Below are 20,968 nucleotides of genomic sequence, written 5' to 3'. Positions count from 1 at the left end.
GATTTGGGGCTCTAAATCATCATTTCTTAGAGTGTAATATTATTCCATCATTATCACATACCACAACGTGTTCAGCCATTCCCCAGTTGATGGACATCCCCTCAATTTCTAATTCTTTGCTCCAAGAACTGAGCTGCTATAAATATTTTTTGTACATATATTTCCTTTTCCTTTTTGCTTTTCATCTCCTTTGGGATACAGACCTAGTAGTGGTATTGCTAGGTCAAAAGGTACATATGGTTTTATAGCCCTTTGGGCATAGTTCCAAATTGCTCTTCAGAATGGTGCAATTAATTCACAACTCCACCAACAGTGCATTAAAGTCTCATCCCCCCCCCAACATTTATCATTTACCTCTTCTGTCCCATTAGCCAATCTAATATGTATGAAAGACTACCTCAGAGTTGTTTTAATTTGCATTTCTCCAATCAATAGTGAGTTAGAGCATTTTTTCATATGGCTGTAGATAGCTTTGATTACTTCATCTGTAAACTGTTTACATCTTTTGATCATTTATTAATTGGGGAATGGCTCTTATTTTTGTAAATTTGACTCAGTGCTCTATATGTTTGAGAAATGAGGCTTTATCAGAGAAACTTGCTTTAACACTTTTTTTCACAGTTAAGATTGCTAACTGTATTTCCTTCCATCATGTTTCCCTCTCTCTTTATTCTATTCTCTTTCTCCTTTCACCCTGTCCTTCCTCAAAAGTGTTTTGCTTCTGACTACTGCTTCCCAAATCTGTCTTCCCTTCTATCACACCACTCCCTTCTCTTATCTTCTTCCTCTCCTACTTTCATGTAGGGTAAGATACATTTCCATACCCAATTAAATATGTATTTATTCCCTCTTTGAGCCAATTCCGATAAGTAAGGTTCACTCACTTCCCACCTCTTCCCCATCACTGTAAAAGCTTTTTCTTGCCTCTTCTGTGTAAGATAATTTACCCCATTCTACATCTCCCTTTCTCTTTCTTCCAGTACATTCCTCCCCCATCTCTTGAAAGTCCCTTATGATTTCTCTTTCCTGTTTACCTTTTTATGCTTCTCATGAGTCTTGTATTTGAAAGTCAATTTTTCTATTCAGCTTTGGTGTTTTCATCAAGAATGCATGAAAGACTTCTATTTTATTGACTATCCATTTTTTTCCTGTGAAGGATTATATTCAGTTTTGTTGGGTCAGTTGATTCTTGGTTTTAATCTCAGCTCCTTTGCCTTCTGGAATATCATATTCAAACCTTTCAATCCCTTAATGTAGAAGCTACTAAATCTTGTACCACCCTGACTATGGCTCTGCTGTACTCGAATTTTTTTTTTCTGGTTGCTTTCTCCTAGACCTGGGAACTCTGGAATATGGCAATAATATTCCTGGGAGTTTTCATTTTAGGATCTCTTTCAGGAGGTGATCAGTGCATTATTTCAATTTCTACTTTACCTTCTGTTTCTAGGATATCACAGAGGTTTTTCCTGACAATTTCTTGGAATATGGTGTCTAGGCTCTTTTTTTTTTAAATCATGGCTTTCAGGTAGCCCAATAATTCTTAAATTATCTCTTCTTGATCTATTTTTCTGGTCAATTGTTCTTGCAATGATATATTTCTAGGTGGTACAGTAGACATAGAGTACTAGTCCTGAAGTCATGAAAACCTGAGTTCAAATCCAGCCTCAGACATTTACTAGTTATGTGACCCTGGGAAAGTAATTTAGTCTGCCTCAGTTTCCTCAACTTTAAAATGGACATTATAATAGTACCTACTGCTCAGGTATAGTGTAAGGATCAAGTAATATTTGTAAAGTCCTTAGCACAGTGCATAATAGACACTCAAAAACTATTTCTTTCCTTCCTTTCCCCACTTTCCTTAGTGTCCCCTTTTTTTGAGGTAATCAGGGTTAAGTGACTTGTGCAGTCACTGCATCACCCAGATGTCCCCCAACCCCAGTGCATTTTCTGCTTCCCTTGTGAGCATGTCAAGAAATGTGATGTTGTGGTCTAAGTGTAGTGGTTCCATTAACCTTGATGGAGGAAGCATTTTATTATAATCACTTTGGCTTTTCTGTTTTTCTTCTGTTTGATGCCCTCTTTTCACTTTCATTCTTGAAATCCCTTAGTATGACTTTGTTTATATATCTTGCCAAGTTTTTATTAGAGTGGATTTACCCTCTTTTGCTTCTCCTGATGACTTCATGAAATGATACTTATCATCCATCATCCTTCATAAGATTTTACAGATGAGTTTAGTTGCCTTTGGCAGCTATTTCTTTCCATTTGGCAAGAAAGTCAAATTGCTGACTAAGATGCTTTCTGGGCCCTTTTGGATTCTATGTAGAAATTAATTTACCTTGGTTTATCTTATGGGTGCAATTGTTATAATTGGTGTTGCTATCATTTCTGTAGTCCATTTGCCATTTGTGATTTTCTGTACATTCCTTAATTCAGGGTTAAATTCTATCATTTTATTCTCCTGAATCATACTTTTCAATACATCTTCCCATTCTCATCTTTTCCTACTTTTGTTCTGAAGTCACCAATCACTTCATGTGATGGTGTGGGGTTTTCTGTCCTGCATCTGGCACAATGGACCATTTGGAATCAGAAGTTCTAAACAAATAGTCCTTTTACTAAAATCATTTACTAAAATCCACAAGCTAGAGCAATTTTCAATATGATTTTTAAGAAGTCCAGAGGATAACAATAAATAACCACTGTCAAGAGGGTTAAAAAGAGTTTTCCTCACATCTCATGAGTTCCATACCAAAGATTCAAAAATCATTTTAATACTTCTATTTCTCCAAAGGCCTGCATCTGAGTCCCTGATCAGTCCAGGGTAATCTTAACTCCAACTGCCCCAGGGCTGTACTTCCTTGTTCTTCACTCCCCCTGGTGTGTGGGAATATGGGATGAACTAGGCTATGAGTGTGGAAATCGTGAAATATAACATTAAATATAAAAGAAGAATTATAGGATTGCAACTTGTCCCAAGACCATTTCTAGATAAATATCATTGAATAAGCTATTAAAAATGAGCTATTGATGATGTGAATGATGATGATAATAATACTGTAATAAAACACTAAAAAATCCCACAATGTGTGGAAAGTGGCCTCTTATACTGAAACTGACAGTACCCTCCCAAAGATAATTTTAATTAATTTAAACTTGTTAGGACTGGTACCTCCTATTTTCCTCAGGGCATGGTTGTCAGTCTCAAAAAGAACTTACCAACCAAAGCAACCAGGAGAATACAGATCATGCTATATAAAAGTAAGGTGGAAGAAATGGATGTTTGGCCTGGAGAAGAAAAGACTTAACAGGGTCATAAGTATTTGAAGGTTTGTCATGTAGAAGAGGAATTAAATTTATACCAGTTGGCCCTAGAGCAAGAGGTAGAAATTACAAAGAGACAAATTTAGACTTGAGGTAAGGAAAAAAATTCCAGTTGTTAGAAGTCTCCAAGTTGGAATCCAAGTAAAGGATTGTTGCCTCTTATAGGTCTTCACTGAAAGGTTAGATGACTACTTGTCGAGTATTTTCTAGAGGAGAACTTTATTCCAGCATGGATTGATAAATTTAGAGGCCTTTTCTGGTGCTGAGATTACCATTCTGTGATCTATCATTCTTTAATTGTATGAGTTTACTATTCTCAGTGTAAAGTAGTACTTGGTAAAATAAAGGAAGAAAATTATTTCTTTCATTGTGAGAATTGGTAAACAAGACCAGCCAACAATTCCATATTCTTGTTTTATAGACTTCCAGACCTTTGGCCTATCCAACTGTTGTCTTAATCAAGTTCCTTTGTATTTGTGTGTCAGTTTACAGCCATTTTAGATTTGAGAGAATTGGACTAGAAGTTTTCTAAGGTCCCTTCTAACTATAAAAAGTCTCTGATTCCTCAAGTATGAAGAATAAGGAAAACATATGAAGCAGGACATAGAGCCTTCATCACTTTCTTAGGCTTTCCAAGAGATCTTCCTGAAAAGGAAGCTGCTTTTTCCTTGTTACCTTATTCTATCTTCTCTTTGAACCTTCGGAAGTGTGTTTTGCTGCTGAACAGAGAAATGACAACGAATTAAAGTTTGATTCCTCTGAAAGGCCAGGAATATGTCTTTTCACTTTTGCAGTTAAATTGGAAATGGCAACTTTTGGATTGTCACATAAAAGTATTAAATTGATGGTAATAGGAGTTATTGACATTAGTTCTCAGCTGAATATTTTTCTTAATACATTATGAAAGCATAGTAAATAATACTTTCTAGGGACCTAGTTATATTTCACACCCCAGATCAAATTTAACTGGTCTTGTATAGGTGTCTCTGACAAATGACAGCAACAGTTTATGCATGATCAAGATATGTACAGGAGAAACTGGGAGTAATCAACAGAGGGAAGGGGGATTATGAAATACTTCCTGTGAAGGGTAGCATTTTAGCTGGGACTTGAAAGAAGCCAGGGAAGCCAAGAGAGAGAAATGAAGGTGAATGTTCCAGGCATGGAGGACAGCCTGTGAAAATACCTAAGATGGGAAATGGACTATATTGTGCAAAGAACAATGAGAAGGCTATTGTCACTAGAATACAGAGTATTATAGAGGTTCAAGGTGTAAGAAAAGTGGAAAGGTAAGGAAGGAGTTTAATTCAATTAGCAACTTACTACTGATATGCTACAAAGGGGAGAAAAATCTGTTATGTATGTACTTGCATATTTAAACTGTATTTCAGAAGCTTTTGATACAAATAGTGGCTATTGGATTTGAGTGCTTGATCACTCAAATGTTGTTGACAACAAATGTTGTTATTTAGATTATTTGTTCTCTTGTGTCTTTACATTGAAAAGATACCTTAAAGAAGGGTAGGGAATAGGAAGAGATAGGGTAGAACATGCTGAGGAGATAGGAAATGGTAAGTGGAAACCAAATCAGTGACTTTGCTTCTAATAACATCAGTGTTTGAACTTTGCTTTTGTGAAAGAGGTAAAATAAGTGTTTCATGTTCACTCATTCTAATTTAAGGAATATGAATTTCCTATAGATATCATCCAAATGAACAATATTCTCCACGGTTTGTGGGGAGTGCTCAATATCTACTGGAAAACAAAAACAATGATAAGCATGAAACAATAATGGAAAGCACTCTTGAGGAGCCAACTTCCTAGGAACTTTTGATTCCACCTCTCCTTTGTTCCCCATCAGAAAGCAGCCCCAATAGATCTGCTTGAGTTAACTCTTGATTTGACCTTTGTGGAATCTCTGAGTGCCACTTAAAATGATAAGAACAAACTCTTTGAGGTGATTCATAGTCTAAAGTATTTAACTAAAGAACAAATTTAACATGTTCAGTATAATAGAATTTGACAGTCTCCAAATGGGCTGTCAGGGGTAGGAGTTAACCAGTGATTGTTTTTCTCTTTTGTTTATATTACTTTATATAAATCACCGTTACTCTCCATCATAAATAAATTTGAATAAGTGCAATTTACTATAGAAATTAAGATGCTTGAGAGGATTCTGAGAGCAGAGCTAGCTAACTGCTTTTGTCACTATAATAATCTTGTTCTTCTTTTAACTCCTACAGTCCTTACTTCATGATAAATGCCAAATGAGTGGTTTTAAGGAGCTTACAAGTGAATGTGCTTTTGTTAGGAAAAACATACTTTATCTTTTTTTGTTTCACCCACAGTGCTAACAGACTGCTTTGCATTTAGTAGGTGCTCAATAAATGTTTGTTGATTGATTTTCTCCTTGTCCCAATTACACAGAGATGGTAATATGTAAGTTAATGTAATTAATAACAACTGCAAAAGAAATTATCTCTAATACTTAACATGGTTTTGGAATTATGTTTATTTTCTTATAAGAACCTTGCTATACTCATGTGAGGGGAAAAAAGCAGCATGTTAGGAATTAATTTTTTTCCCTATCTATACTTTCCACGTTTTCCATTTCCCCTCTGTACCTCCTTTAAAGAAGTTGAATTATTTACACATCTGAATGTGAATTTATTCTTAATTTCTACTTGTGTTTTTCATAGGGATGATTATCATGAAGATGGGTTTTGTCAGCCTTACAGGGGGATTGCATGTGCACGATTCATTGGAAACAGGACTATTTTTGTAGACTCCCTCCAGATGCAAGGGGAAATTGAAAACCGAATTACAGGTAAGAATTATGCAGGTTTGCAATAGGATGATAATAATTTGTTCAACTCAACCATGTAAGTGCAAACATTGCTAGTTTTGTTACCCTTTAGGCTTATCAATTCACAGCCTTTCTATCCTTATACTAATGATGTGGCAAAAGAATCCTCACTTTTTCTTTTACAATTGAAAACTGAGATTTCTGCTGTTTGTGTATATGTTTGGGGGATGGGAGGGAAATTATATATAAATATAATTGGTGAAATGTGTTTCTTTGACCCTAAATCCTAAAATCAGCAGCTTGTAAATTACATAGATTTTAATTTTATTTACTTAATTTAGCCAGAAAGCCAGATTTCTGGTCAGTACTATTTTCCATTGTTGTTCTTCTTGTAGTAGGTCATCCCTATTGTTAGAGAAATGGTTGCTTTACCTTTTCTCCTCCAGGTGCAGAATCATATTTGTTTCATCAGTAACACAGTTGACATTTAATAATATTGAATTCTCCTTTCTGCTGCATTTATTCACTATTGCATGCCCTCTTAGCTATTTAGGCAAAACATAAACAGGCTTAATTCTTGATATTTCAAGTTTCTTCATTAGACCAAGAAATTCCATATTCCATATCTATATTTAAGTATGCAAGACATCTCAAACTAAATTTGTCCAAAGCAGAATTAATTATACTTTACTATATACCCCATTTTTGAACTTTCATTTTCTTAAATGAACTTTCCTATTACTGTTAAAGACATCATGCTCAGCTCCTCAATCTCACCTCATTTAATTTTGTCATTTCTGCATTAACATCATTTCTCACACACACACACACACACACACACACACACACACACACCTCCTTTTATTCACTCATAGACACCCCTAGTTCAGACAATCATTAGCTCTCTCTAGAACTTTTGCAAAAGCCAGCTGATTGTTCTTCTTGCCTCAAGTCTATCTCTCCTCCAAACTATTCCTCACAAAGATGCCAAAATGATTTTCCTAAAGCCTTGATCTGACTATGTCAGCTGTCTCTTCCCCTTCCCTTTTCCCCCTTCAGTGTTTCTCCATTACCTCCAAGATAAAATATAAGCCTTTTGCCATTTAAAGCTCTTCATGGCCTGGCCCCTTCCTACTTTTCAAATCTTCTCGTATTTTACTCTCCTCCAAGCATTCTATAGTCCAACCATACCAACCTACTTATAGCTCCTCATACGTAACAATTCATCTCTTATTCCCCTTGCATTTGCATTGGCTATCCTTTGTACCTAGAATTTGTTTCCTCCTCACTTCTGCCCCTTAGAATGCCTGGATTCTTTCAAGACTTAGATAAAATGCCACATTCTGTAAGAGGAAACATTTTGCAGTCTCCATAGCTCTTAGAGCCTTCCCCTCTAAGGTTACCTTCCATCAGTTCTGTAAATATCTTGTATGTACCTATTTATGTATATGGCATCTCCTCAGCTAGAAACTCCTTAACAACAAGGACTGGTTTTGGTTTTTGTTTGTATTCCCAGTGCTTAGTGTAGTGCCTAGGATATGATAAGCATTTAAAGTTTAAAATTGGCCTTTCAGATTTAAGAGTGGAAAAGAGTTCATGACCAAAAAAAAAAAAAGATGTAGAGGATCACAGAATATAAAATAAACACTTTTAATCACATAAAATTTAAAAGTTTTTGTATAAGAGGTATTCAGAATACATGCCATCTTGGGGTGGGGGGAGGGGTGAGAAATTTGGAACTCAAAAACTTGTGGAAGTGAATGTTGAAAACTAAAAATAAATAAATTTGTATTTAAAAAAAAGAAAAAAAGTTTTTGTATAAAACCAATCCAGTTAAGATTAGAAGGGAAATAGTTAATTGGTGAGAACATCTTTACAGCAGGTTTCTGTGATAAAGGTGTCATGTCCAAATTTTAAAAGGAGTTGACTCAAATTTATAGGAATAAGAGCCATTCTCCAGTTCATAAATGGCCGAAGGATATAAAGTTAAAGGGAAATGACAAATCTTGAAGGGAGTCAGGGAAACAGACATATATTGTTGGCAGAATTATGAATTAGTCTTGGTCCAGCCACATGCTCCAAAAGTCATTAAATTGTGCATACCCCTGGATCTGTTGTGACCACTACAAAGATTATACCTTAAAGAAATTTTTGAAAGAAGAAAAGTAACTATTTATAAATGTTTATAGCAGCTCTTTTGATAGTAGCCAAGAACAGGAAACAAAAAACAGGAAAAAAAAACTGCCCATCAATTGGAGTAAGGTTGAATAAGTTATGTTTATGAATGTAATAGAATATTAGGCAGTTAAAATTGATGAAATGAACATTTTCACAAAAACCTGAGATTTATATGAACTGAAGAAAACCAAGAAAACAATTTAAGTAACAGCAGCAATACTATAAAGAAAAACAATTTTGAGAGATTTAAGAACTCTGATAAACTTATTGATCCACCAAGATTTCTGAGGACTAATGTTGAAGAATCTCACCACAAATGGATTTAAGATACAGAATGAGACATATATTTTTTGGATATGTTCAGTATAGGAATATCTTTTGTTTGACTTTGCATGTTTGTCAGGGTTTTGTACTTGTTTTGCTTTCTATTTTATTTTTCTTTTCCTTTTTTTAGTGGAAGGTAGAAGGAAGAGAAAATAAATACTCAGAAAATAAAATAAGGAGAAAAATATATAATTAATGCCACACATTAATTAAAAACTGTCCTGTTAGTACTTCCTCCTACACTCTAAAGTCTTTCAAGAATGAGGTCAGCTGCATACCCCTCTCAGTTTTGTGAGTATACCTGAGGAGTACAACAGTGTCATTGCCTCAAGCCCCCATTCTAGTGTGTTCTACTCACTGTTAGTTACCAGTGATTAGATCTTCAGTTTCATTTAACCAATTAAATCAATTAACTTTTACAAAAGGTTATTTTCCAAGAAAATGTTGTAAAAACAGAAGTACAACTGTTTCTCTACCTAGGGAAACATTTGCCCTATACTCCCTTTATTCCTGTGGAAGTGGGTTCAGAATTTAAAGCAATTCCTTTTTCAGCACCAGGTTCACTGTCAAATTGTATCACAGTTACTGGATAAGTCCTCATTTCACCTACATTTTGGCTGTATCATTTAAATCATTCCAAGGGGCTCTGCTGTTTAGCTAGATTCACAAGGTCATTCTGCAGAACCTCATTGCTCTGGCTCCTAGACTTTCGGTGGCTAACAGTTCTAACCTGTTGAAACTCACAAGACTGAATCTAATACTTGTTCACCTAAAATCATGACAAAACCAATGCAATGAACGGAGAACAGAGGCCTATATTCAAGTACCACATATTGTTATTAGATTGAGAAGGCCCACACATTATCTCTGTCTTACCAGAATTTAACTAAGGAAAAAGCCAAACCAAGACCCAGTGACTCTTTTGCCTGAGAACTTTTTGAATGCATCTCAGTTCTGGCTATGCAGCCAGCCAAAAGTGCATCTCTTCAAGTCATCAGCTGATTGGAACTAGTTGACAAGGTGCCTTTGGCATCCATCCAGGACGCCTTTCCAGAGTGACACTCCCTATTGTCATACACATGACAATTGCCTGCCATCATTCTTCTCTTCTATGCATTTAAAAAAATGTTTATTGCTCCAGTTTGTTTTCTGAAATCAGTATTACCAACCTGTCCACCACTGTCACTGTTCTCCCCTTAATTAAAAACTGAAAGTGCAAAAACCTTCTAACAAATAAAAATAGTCAAACAAAACAAATCCACACAGTATCCATGTCCAAAAACATGTGTCTCTGCATCTTGAGTACAACCTCACTGTGGCGAAGAGGTAACAGGCTTCTTCTTAGGTCCTCTGGAGACATAGTTGGTCAGTAAAATGATCAGACTGCTTAAATCCTACAAAGTTATTTTTCTTTACAATGTTCTTACCCTTGTATGGATTGTTCTCCTAGTTATGCTTATTTCACTCTGAATCAGTTCTTACTATCCAGGATTCTATGTAATTATCTCTTTTGTAATTCCTCATAGCTCATTAATATGCCATTACATTCATATACCATAATCTGTTCAGGTATTCTTCCAATTAAACACTCCCCTCACACTGTAGTTCTTTGTTTTCTTTTTAAAATCCCCATTTGGGATCAGAAACTGTGTTTTGCTTATGACTATTCCCTCTATTATCCTCCCTCTTAATTTCCCCCAAACCTGTTTGTTTATACACACAAGTTTCACATTGAGGTTCATCTGAAGCCCACACCTTCATGCTTATACACTCATCTTCTCATGCATCCCCTTTATAATAAGTGGCAAATTCTCCCTCCATTTCTCTTTTTATACACTAGTGTGTTACTTTTGCTCTCCTTTCTCTTTCCCTTTTACAAGCCCTCTGAAGAGAACCCTGTAGGACAATACTCAGTTTTGTAAGGTAAGTTATTCTTGGTTGTAAGTCTATATCTTTTGATTTTCCCTTTACATCAAATTAGATAATATTGGTAAAATGTTTAGTACAGTGCCTTACACATAGTAGGCTCTATATAAATGCCTACACCCTTCCCTTCACCATTTTGGAATGTTATAATCCAAGATATTCTCTGTTTCTTGGTAGAGGCTGGTAGGTATTAAATGGCCCTCACTATAATTCCTTGATCATTGAACTGCTTCTTTCTGAATGCTTGAAGTATATTTTCTTTAATGCGGGAATTCTAAATTTTGTCTACAATTTTCCTGGGACTTTTCCTTTTGGAGTTTCTTTCTTAAAAAAAAAGACACATATTTTTTTAGCAATGATCTTTTTTATTTTGAGTTCCAAACTCTCTCCCTCCTTCCAGAACCTTCTCAAACAACTGAGAAGGCAAGAAATAGGATATCACTTATATATGTGAAATCATGCAAAACATATTGCCATAGTAGCTATGTTGCCAAAAAATCAGGAAGAATAAAATTAAAAAATATGCTACAGCCTACATTCAAGGTTCATCAGTTCTCTTTCTGGAGGTGGATAGTATTTTTCATTATAAGTCCTTTGGGATTATCTTAGATCATTGCATTAATTAGAGTAGCTAAGTCTTTCACAGTTGATCATCATTTCAGTTACTGTATACAATATTATCTCAGTTCTGCTCTTTTCATCAGTTCGTATAAATATTCCCAGGTTTTTCTCAAACCATCCTCTTTTTCATTTCTTAGAGCATGATAGTATTCCATCACAATCACATACCACAACTTGTTCAGCCATTCTCAGATTGTCAGGCACTCCATCAATTTCCAGTTCTTACCTACACCAACAATGTTACCTTAAATATTTTTTGTACATATCTGTCATTTTCCTTTGATCTTTTTGGGATACAGACCTAGTAATGATATTGTTGAGTCAAAGATTATACATCAAGTTTTATAATCTTTTGGGCAGAGATCCAAATTGTTCTTCAGAATGGTTAGATCAGTTCACAACTCTACCAACAGTGCAGTCATATACCAATTTTTCCATACCCCCTCAAGCATTTATCATTTTCATTTTCTATCATGTTAGCCAATTTGATAGATATGAGGTAGTACCTCAGAGTTTATTTGATGTTCATTTCTCTAATCATTAGGAATTTGGCTCAGTTCCCTATATATTTGAGAGATGAGATCTTTATAAGAAAAACTTGTAGTAAAAATCTCTTCCCTGTTTCCTGCTTTCTTTCTAATCTTGGCAGCACTGATTTTGTTTGTGCAAAAACATTTTAATTTCATGTTTGATCATAAACTCTTCCCTTATCAATAAATCTAATAGGTAAAATTTTCCATGTTCCCCTAATTTGCTTATGATATCACCTTTTATGTCTAAATCATGTATACGTTTTGACCTTATCTAGATATATAGTGTGAGAAGGTGGTCTATCTCTAATTTCTCCCAGACTGCTTTACAATTTTCCCAGCACTTTTTGTCAAATAGTGAATTCTTGCCCCAAAAGTTTGAATCTTTGGATTTATCAAGCACTAGATTACTATGGTCACTTACTACTGTGCAATGTGTATTATATTTACTACTATGTATTCCAATGATCCATCACTAAATTTATTAGGCAGTACCAGATTGTCTTGATGATTACTGCTTTGTAATATAGTTTAAAATCTGGTACTATTAGGCTGCCTTCCTTCAGATGGTTTTTTTTTTCGTTTGCTCCCTTGATATTCTTGACCTTTTGTTCTTCCAGGTTAATTTTGTCATTTTTTCTAGTGATATAAAATAATTTTTGGTGATGTGATTAGTTTGGTACTGAATATGCAAATTGTTTTAAATAAAATTGTCATTTTATTACATTGGCTTGGCCTACCCATGAGGAACTAATATTTCTCCAGTTGTTTAGATTTCCATTTGTGTGAAAAGTATTTTGTAATTGTGTTCATATAGTTCCTAGGTGTTTATTGGCAAGTAAATTATTGTATATGATCTGCAGGTATTTTAAATGGAATTTCTTTTTCTTTCTCTTCCTACTGAATTTTGTGGTACTATATAGAAATGCTGGTCATTTATGTGGGTTTATTTTATAACCTGGAAGTTCACTGAATTTATTAATTGCTTTAACTAGTTTTTTAATCATTTCTCTAAGTATATCATAACATCTTCTGCAAACAGTGGTAGTTTTCTTCCCTTGTTGCTTTTTCTCACCTCATCAATTCTTTTTTTTTCCTCCTCTTACTGCTACAGCTAGCATTTCTAGTACAATATTGAATAATAGTGGTGCTAATGGACATCCTTTCTTCACTACTGATCTTATTATTTATCCTCATTACAGACAATGCTTGCTTTTAGTTTTAAACAGATGCAACTTATTTTAAGAAAAGCTCCATTTATTCCTTTGTTTTTTAATGTTCTTAATAGGAATGGGTGTTGTATTTTGTTAAAACCTTTTTTCTGCCTCAATTGACATAATAATATTTTTTGTTATTTTTGTTATTGATATGATCCATTATGCTTATAGTTTTCTTAATATTGAACCAGCCCTGCATTCCTGGTATAAATATCACCTTTTTGTTGTATATTTTCTTTGCTTTGGTCTCCTAGCTAATATTTTATTTAAAATTTTTGCGTCAATATTCATTAGGGAGGACCTGTATGTACAAAAACATTTATAGCAGCTCTAAGAATTTGTAATTGAAGGGATGCCCATCAATTAAGGAATGGCTAGACAAGTTGGGATATACAATTGTGATGGAATACTATTGTGCTATAAGAAATGATGAGCAAGATGGTTTCAGAAAAACCTGAAAAGACTAACATGAATTGATGAAAAATTAAGTGAGCAGAACCAGGAGAACACTGAACATCATAACAGTAATATATAATAATGATAATTGTAAGTGTCTTAGCTATTCTCAACAATCCAAGGCAATTCCTAAGAACTTATTTTGAAAAATGCTATCCACCTCCAAAGAAAGAACTGATGGAGTCTAAGTGCAAATCAAAGAATATTTTTGTACTTTATTTTTACTTTCAGTTATATTAATCTCTCCTTTGGCTTTCAAAAATATTTATTTATTTTTTTCTAGTTCTTTTTAGTTGCATGCCCCATTCACCTATCTACTCTTTCCCTTTTTTATTGATGTAAGCATTTAGAGATATATTTTTTCCTCTATGTACTGCTTTGGCAGCATCCCACAAGTTTTGCTATGTTGTCTCATTGTTTTCATATCTTTAAGGAACTGAATTATTTCTATGATTTGTGCTTTAACCCACTCATTCTTTAGAATTAGCTTATTTAATTTCTTATTAATTTTTACTATCTGATTACAAAGCCCTTTATTGAATGTAATTTTATTGCACTATGGTCCCAAATGGGAGCATTTCATATTTCTGCTTTTCTGCCTTTCTTTATTAAGTTTTTATGCCCTAATACATGGTTAATTTTTGTAAAGGTGCCTTTGCAGGTGAGGAAAATGGTATACTCCTTTCTCTTCCCTTCAGCTTTCTCCAAGGCTCTATCATATCTATATTTTCTAAAATTATGTTTGTCCCCTTAATTTACTTCTCATTTATTTTATGCTTATATTTGCCCAGTTTTATGAGGGGCAAATTGAAATACAGTTTTCCTGTTTCTTCCTGTAATGCATTTAATTTTTCTTTTTAAAATTTGGATGCTATTCATTTGGGCACATTTATATTTGGTATTGATATAATTTTATCATCTATGGCACCTTTTAGCGAAATGTAGTTTCCCAGACTAACTCTTTTGGTTTTTATTTTGTGTGGGCTCATGATTGCTACCCCTGCCTTTTTACTTCAGTTGAAGCATAATTGATTCTGTTTGAGCCCCTTGTTTGATTCTCTGTATGTCTTTCTATTTCAAGTATGTTTCTTGTAAACAATGTATTGTTGTATTCTTGTTTCTAATACATTCTGTTACCTGCTTCGATTTTATGGGTGAGTTCATCCCATTTGTATTGACAGTTATAATTACTGTGTATTTCCCTCCATCCTGTTTTCTTCTATTTATTCTTCTCTCTCTCTCTCTCTCTCTCTCTCTCTCTCTCTCTCTCTCTCTCTCTCTCTCTTCTTGCTGACCTTCCTCAAACTGTTTTCCTTCTGATCACTGCTTCACTTAACCCTCCCTCCTATCTCTACTTCCCCTTTCCTCTTCTCCCTTTCCTCACCTGCTTCCACATTCAGTAAGATAATATCTGTTTCTCTATATATGTATCTATATCTATGTAAATCTATTTATGTCAATATATATTTATATAGATACACTTATAGATCTCACTATACATCTAGAGATAGATCTATATATGATAGACTTACATCTAGCTATACATCTAGATATATTTATCTGTATCTATATATCTACAAATCTATATTGATCTATCTATATTTACATATTTCTATATGTATGCATGTATGTATATATTCTTCCCTTTTTGAACCAGTTCAGATGAGAATGAGGTTAAAGTGTTCCATGCCCCCCTCCATTTTGCCTCCATTGTAAAAACTGTTTAGATAACCTTTCCAATTTTCCTCTCTTTCTCCCTGCTACCAGTGCATTCCTCTTTCTCATCCCTTCATTTTTTTTAGATTATTCCAACATAATTGTTTCACACTCCTGCCCTCTGTCTATGTAGACTCCTTCTACCTGTCTTCATAATGATAAAGTTCTTAGGAGTTACAGGTATCATTTTTCCACATAACAATATAACATTTTAAACATATTGAGTCCCTTATGATTTCTCTTTCATATTTATCTTCTTATGCTTCTCTTGAGCCTTGTGTTTGAATGTCAGATTTTTTATTTATCCCTGGTCTTTTCACCACAAATTCTTGAAACTCCTCTATTTCATCAATGTCCATTCTTCCCCTGGAAGGATTATACTCAGTTTTGTCAGGGAGATTATCTTTGGTTGTAATCCTACTTCCTTTGCCTTGCAGAATATCATTCCAAACCCTCCACTTCTTTAACATGATAGCTGCTTAATCTTATATAATCCTCACTATGACCCTGTGATATTTGAATGGTTTCTTACGTGGAGCAATGAACCCCACCCAAGGTTAGCAGAGCTTAATTTTAACATAAGGTTCAAAGTCAAGAAATAGGCTGGAAAAAATAAGCAAACAACAAAAGAACCTGATCATAAAAAGCTATAAAACTTATAAGACAACAATGTGAAAATAGCTACCCAAAAAGCCTCAATGAAAAATGCAGATTGAACACATGACCAGCAAGAATTCTTAGACGAGCAGAAAAAAAGTAAAAATAAATTATTTTTAAAAATCAAATATTAGTGTAGAGGAAAAAATGGAAAAATAAGAGCAAGTAATGCAATAAAATTATGAAAAGAGAATTAACAACTTGGTAAAAGAGTTACAAAAAAAATTGAAGAAAAAAAGAACTGGTTAAATGGTAAAAGAGGTACAAAATTTCACTTGTGAAAAGAACTCCTTAAAATTCGGAATGGGCCAAATGGAAAAAGAAGTACAAAATGTAACTGAAGAAAGTAATTCCAAATGTTAGAATTGATTTGGCTGTAATATTACTGGAAGTTTTCATTTTGAGATCTTTTTTACATTATCAGTGAATCGTTTCAATTTAAGTTTTACCCTCTGATTCTGGAGTTTTCCTTGATACTTTCTTGAAATATTATGTCTAGACTTTTATTTTATCATGACTTTCAGGTAGTCCAGTAATTCTTAAATTATCTCTCCCTAATTTGTAACCCAGGATCAGTTATTTTTCTAATGAGATGGTTCATAGTTTCTTCTACTTTTTTATTCTTTTGACTTTGTTTTATTGTTTCTTAATGTCTCCTGTAGTCATTAGCTCCCATCTGATCAGGGTCTGTTGTTGTTGTTGTTGTTTTGCTCATTTTTCCAGCCTATTTCTTGACTTTGAACCTTATGTTAAAATTAGGCTCTGCTAACCTGAGGTGGGGTTCATTGTCCCAAGCTTCAGGCTTTTTCATCCTACTCTTTTCACTGGTAGTTCTATAAGTTTTCCATGCTACCAAGATGATGTGATGTAGGAAGTGGTATGACCAGTGCTTTTCTTGTCTGTGCTATGGTCCTTGCTCAGAAAAGGCCCCTGCTCCCTTAAAGCTACAAGCACTAGCATTCCTTTTTGTCCTCAAACTGCAACCAGGGACCCTGATACCTTGCAACTGCAACTTTCTATTCTGTCCTTCACCTGAAACCCCAAATGATGCATAAACAATGGATTTGCCAAAACATATTGTGTCCTGTGCCCAGTGCTAGCAGAGCAGTCTCCTGTAATCTCTTTTTGACCCGTTGTCCAATCCCTTTATCATCTATTGGCTGAGAGCTCCTTAAGGTGCTACAGCTGCTGCTGTTGTCACAGCTATCTCCAAGGCCCATGGACACTCTAGGTGAACCCCCAACTCCAGTGTCACAGACCTCAATTTCCAACCTCTTAAGTTGTCTTGAGTTGGAGAAATATCTCACCTTGGCTTTTTGTTGGATATGCCACTCCATAATTCTATTTGATGCATTAATTTAAAGTTGTTTGGAGGAGAGTGTTGGATGAACTTCCTCGTAATGTACCCTCTGCTCTGCTTCTTTGCCTACACTTGTCACTCAATTACTGATAGCCCTTTTTCATTAGCTCCTGGTAAACTTTTTGCATAGATCTGGAATTGGAGAAATCACTATAGTTTCTTATTGGACTTCTTAATTTAGTATAGTGTGAATTTCAGCTTTTTGCTACAATATGTATGAGGAAGATAAATTGTCTCTGTTCAGGAAGCCATCTTGGTCAGAATTCCCCTATATATTTTTATGTATAAAAATCAGGGTCTACTGGTAGCATAAATTACTTTGGTAATTTTATATCACTCAATTTTCTTAAGACTTGACGTGAACCTTCTAAAAATTAAATGCTTCATTTGTAGTATTACATAGGAATCTTTACTATTGAAATGAAACAATTGCTTATGAATTCATTGAAGTATAGAGAAGAGAAGAAAGATCACTATTATTCCATATGGCAAGAGTTTCAAGGAAGAAAGTGCTTGAAGTTGATAGAGCCATGTGCTAATTAGTGTGAATAATTATTCCCATAAAGTAGTTGTATCATTTGAATATACACTATTTGAAGTTATAATTATATGTAAAATATGATAATTAGTTCTAGGCAATAGAACTATACAATGAAAAAAATTAAAAATATGGTTTTTAAACAATAACAGTATGATATTAACAGATGAGAACATGCAGTTTGTTATAAAGTAGTTACAAAAAGCAAAAATTTTAAAATTGCTGATGTTCTACCTAAAAGTGGTACTATACCTCAAAATGACATACCTACACAGACAAAGTTTTTTTTAATCAGCATACACCTAACGGTCTTCTCTTTCTTTAAATTTTACAACACATTTGTAAGTGCAGAAAGTTTTATCCACATCTCAGTGAATTTACATGCTCACATTCTTACACAATGAATCAATTGTACTTGGATGACCTAGGTCATTATCTATAAACAACAACCTAAACACAATATCATTGTCCATGTAATATTTTTTCAACAGTGGGGCTAAGATAACTTGAAAACTAGTCTTCAACAACAGCTTGAGTCACCCATGCTTTCTTAGTCAAATACCAAAGAACTGGAAGCAATCAATTTTTGTAGCCTTTCTGAGGAATTTCAAGACTATAAACATGCAGTGGTTTTAATTTAAAATCCTTTCTATGTTACCTCTCAATAAAAGTATTAAGCAATCTTCAGACACTTCAAATTCCAGTTAAGTTTTTTTTCTGTCTTTGAAATATAAGTTTTGGCAGGCATCCTTTTCTGGAATAAGTCTATTAAAAATTTGCTGATCAGTGTATCCACCTTCTTCAATTATATTTTCTTTAGAATATCAGGATATTTAGCTGCCATATCCTGAACTGCACTGGGCACCTATCTGGTCATTTTGACCTTATGTAAGTGCACTTAATTATTAAAGTAATTGAACCAGCCATTGTTTTCACTAAAAGTTTTTTACTGCCCATTTCATTTCCATTTTCTTTTCCTAACTAAAATAAATTTGAATTTTTTGTCTAAAGGACTCTTCTGATAAGAGGAAAGTATTCTGATTTCAGTTTTCAACTAGATAAAAAACTATTCATTTCTATTGTAACCACAAAAATTGATAAACTTTGCCCCTTTTATTTCTCCTGTGTGTTTTGTAACATGTGCCATGGAGACAAATATTCTGATATCTTGTCCTATTTTATAGTTACTGTGACTATTTTATGCTGTTTAATTATATAAAATTTTTCTTCCAATGTAGTAACTACCTCTTCTTTTTTGTGCTGACATTGTTACCATCTGAAGTATGGTTCTTTTAAAAAAAATCAACACAACTATTGGTATTATGATACATAGCATAACATCACATACATGCACGATGACAGGAAAGTGCAGATTGACAATGTAGCAGCATACTAAACCTCTTGACTAGCTCACTGTCGCGTTGATTGAATTTTGGCTTACATTAAATGTGACCTAGTATCATTTTATGATTTGAACTAAATCAAATTGGACAGTATTCAAATGCACATTAATCACAACCCTTCTAGAATGTCTGACAAATAACATGATGTTGCAGTGCAGCACTGGCTCAGGAAGGTTTTGTAGTTCAAAATTGGAGCAACGTGAGACACTAATAATTCATATAACAGTTCACAAAAGTAGCCTAAATATCTCTTTTATAAAGGAGGACACTGTTTGAGGGGTCACAAAGATGGTAAATGCTAGATCCACATTTCAAACTAAGATCTTACATTTCCTAAAAGGAATCATATAGGAAATTGCAACAGGACAATCCATCTCCATTTCTCTGACTTAATCCTTCCTGCTAGGGAATAGCACCATTTGCTTTAATGTATGTTCCTGAATTTGTCAAGGGGGAAATCTGTAGACTATGTGAACAGTGATTATTTGGAAACTGGTCTTCCTAAAATTTATATGAACTGATACAAAGTAAAGTGAACATAAGCAGGAGAACAATTTATACAATAACAGCAACATTCTGAAGATAAATACCTTTGAAAGCCTTAGGAACTCTGATCAACAAAATGACCAACTACACTTCCGAAGGAATCATAATGAAACATGGTCCCCCTCCAGATAGAGAACTCATGAACTCAGAGTGAAAATTGGAACGTATTTTCTCCTTTTTTCCTTCCTTCCTTCCTTCCTTCCTTCCTTCCTTCCTTCCTTCCTTCCTTCCTTCCTTCCTTCCTTCCTTCCTTCTTTCCTTCCTTCCTTCTTTCCTTCCTTCCTTCCTCCTTCATTCCTTCTTCCTCCCTCCCTCCCTTCTTTCCTGAACATGGCTAATGTGAGAATTTGTTTTGACTACACATACTTGTAACAAGCTTTGCTTTTCTTACCTTCTCAATGAGTAGGGAAAAGAGAAATGGGAAGGAAATAATCTAGGACTGAAAATAAGAAAATTGAATTTAGAAAAAGAAACTGGTCTTCCTAATACTGTTTGAATATTGTCTTGCAGCTGCATTCACCATGATTGGCACTTCCACCCAATTATCTAATCAGTGTTCGCAGTTTGCCATCCCTTCCTTCTGCCACTTTGTGTTTCCACTCTGTGATGAGTGGTCCAGGACTCCCAAACGTAGGGAGCTGTGCCGGGATGAATGTGAGGTGCTGGAGAATGATCTGTGCCGGCAGGAATATAACATTGCCCGCTCGAATCCCCTTATCCTCATGCAGCTCCAGCTGCCCAAGTGTGAGGATCTACCACTACCTGAAAGTGCAGAGGCTGCCAACTGCATGAGGATTGGTATCCCTGTGGAACGGCTCAACCGATGTAAGCTTTGATCTCACTTTTGTCATTTTTCTTATCTACCATGTATGAATGAGATCTCATTCTTAATTAGACCTCATAACCACATTCAACCCTGTTTGATTCAATTAGCTCTGTTCTATATCACCGGCAGCTTTTAGAGCTCCAAACTATGTCATAGAAAGAGAAATTTTAATTCATTTTGAAACTATTTGAAAAAGGCTATCTTGTGTTTGTTTTAAAATAATAATGATAATGTATTCATATTGAATTTTTAGAAGTTATTTTTCCCCTCGCAACTTTATGAGTTTGATAGTGCAAGTGATACTGTTTTCATTTGAAAGACAAGGAAATTGAGGTACAAAGAAAGTTAAGTGATTTATCCCCACAGCTCAGAAATATCAGAACCATGACTTGAACTCACACACTCTTTTAAAAAGGTAGAAATCCCACTGAAATCCCACTGATCTGTCCTTTCCTACTAAAGGATAAAAGAGAGCAAGTTTATAGCCTCTGACACCCTTGTATAGAAAAGACTCATTCTCATTTCCAAGCTCTAACATTC

The 20,968-nt window shown here is 34.6% G+C and overlaps 1 protein-coding gene across 1 annotated transcript in view; it reads left to right on the top strand.

Annotated features, from left to right (window-relative positions):
* ROR2 (receptor tyrosine kinase like orphan receptor 2) overlaps positions 1-20,968 on the top strand; it is a 319,530-nt gene that overhangs the window by 290,958 nt on the left and 7,604 nt on the right. The window contains 2 exon segments of the mRNA XM_020976691.2: positions 6,024-6,151; positions 20,113-20,427. Coding sequence (XP_020832350.2) covers positions 6,024-6,151; positions 20,113-20,427 — 443 coding nt within the window.

Source organism: Phascolarctos cinereus, unplaced genomic scaffold (assembly GCF_003287225.1).
Source record: "Phascolarctos cinereus isolate Bilbo 61053 unplaced genomic scaffold, phaCin_HiC Scaffold_4;HRSCAF=312, whole genome shotgun sequence".
Classification (NCBI taxonomy): domain Eukaryota; kingdom Metazoa; phylum Chordata; class Mammalia; order Diprotodontia; family Phascolarctidae; genus Phascolarctos; species Phascolarctos cinereus.
The sequence above is the reverse complement of the archived record's forward strand: the minus strand, read 5'-3'. Positions and strand labels throughout refer to the sequence as shown.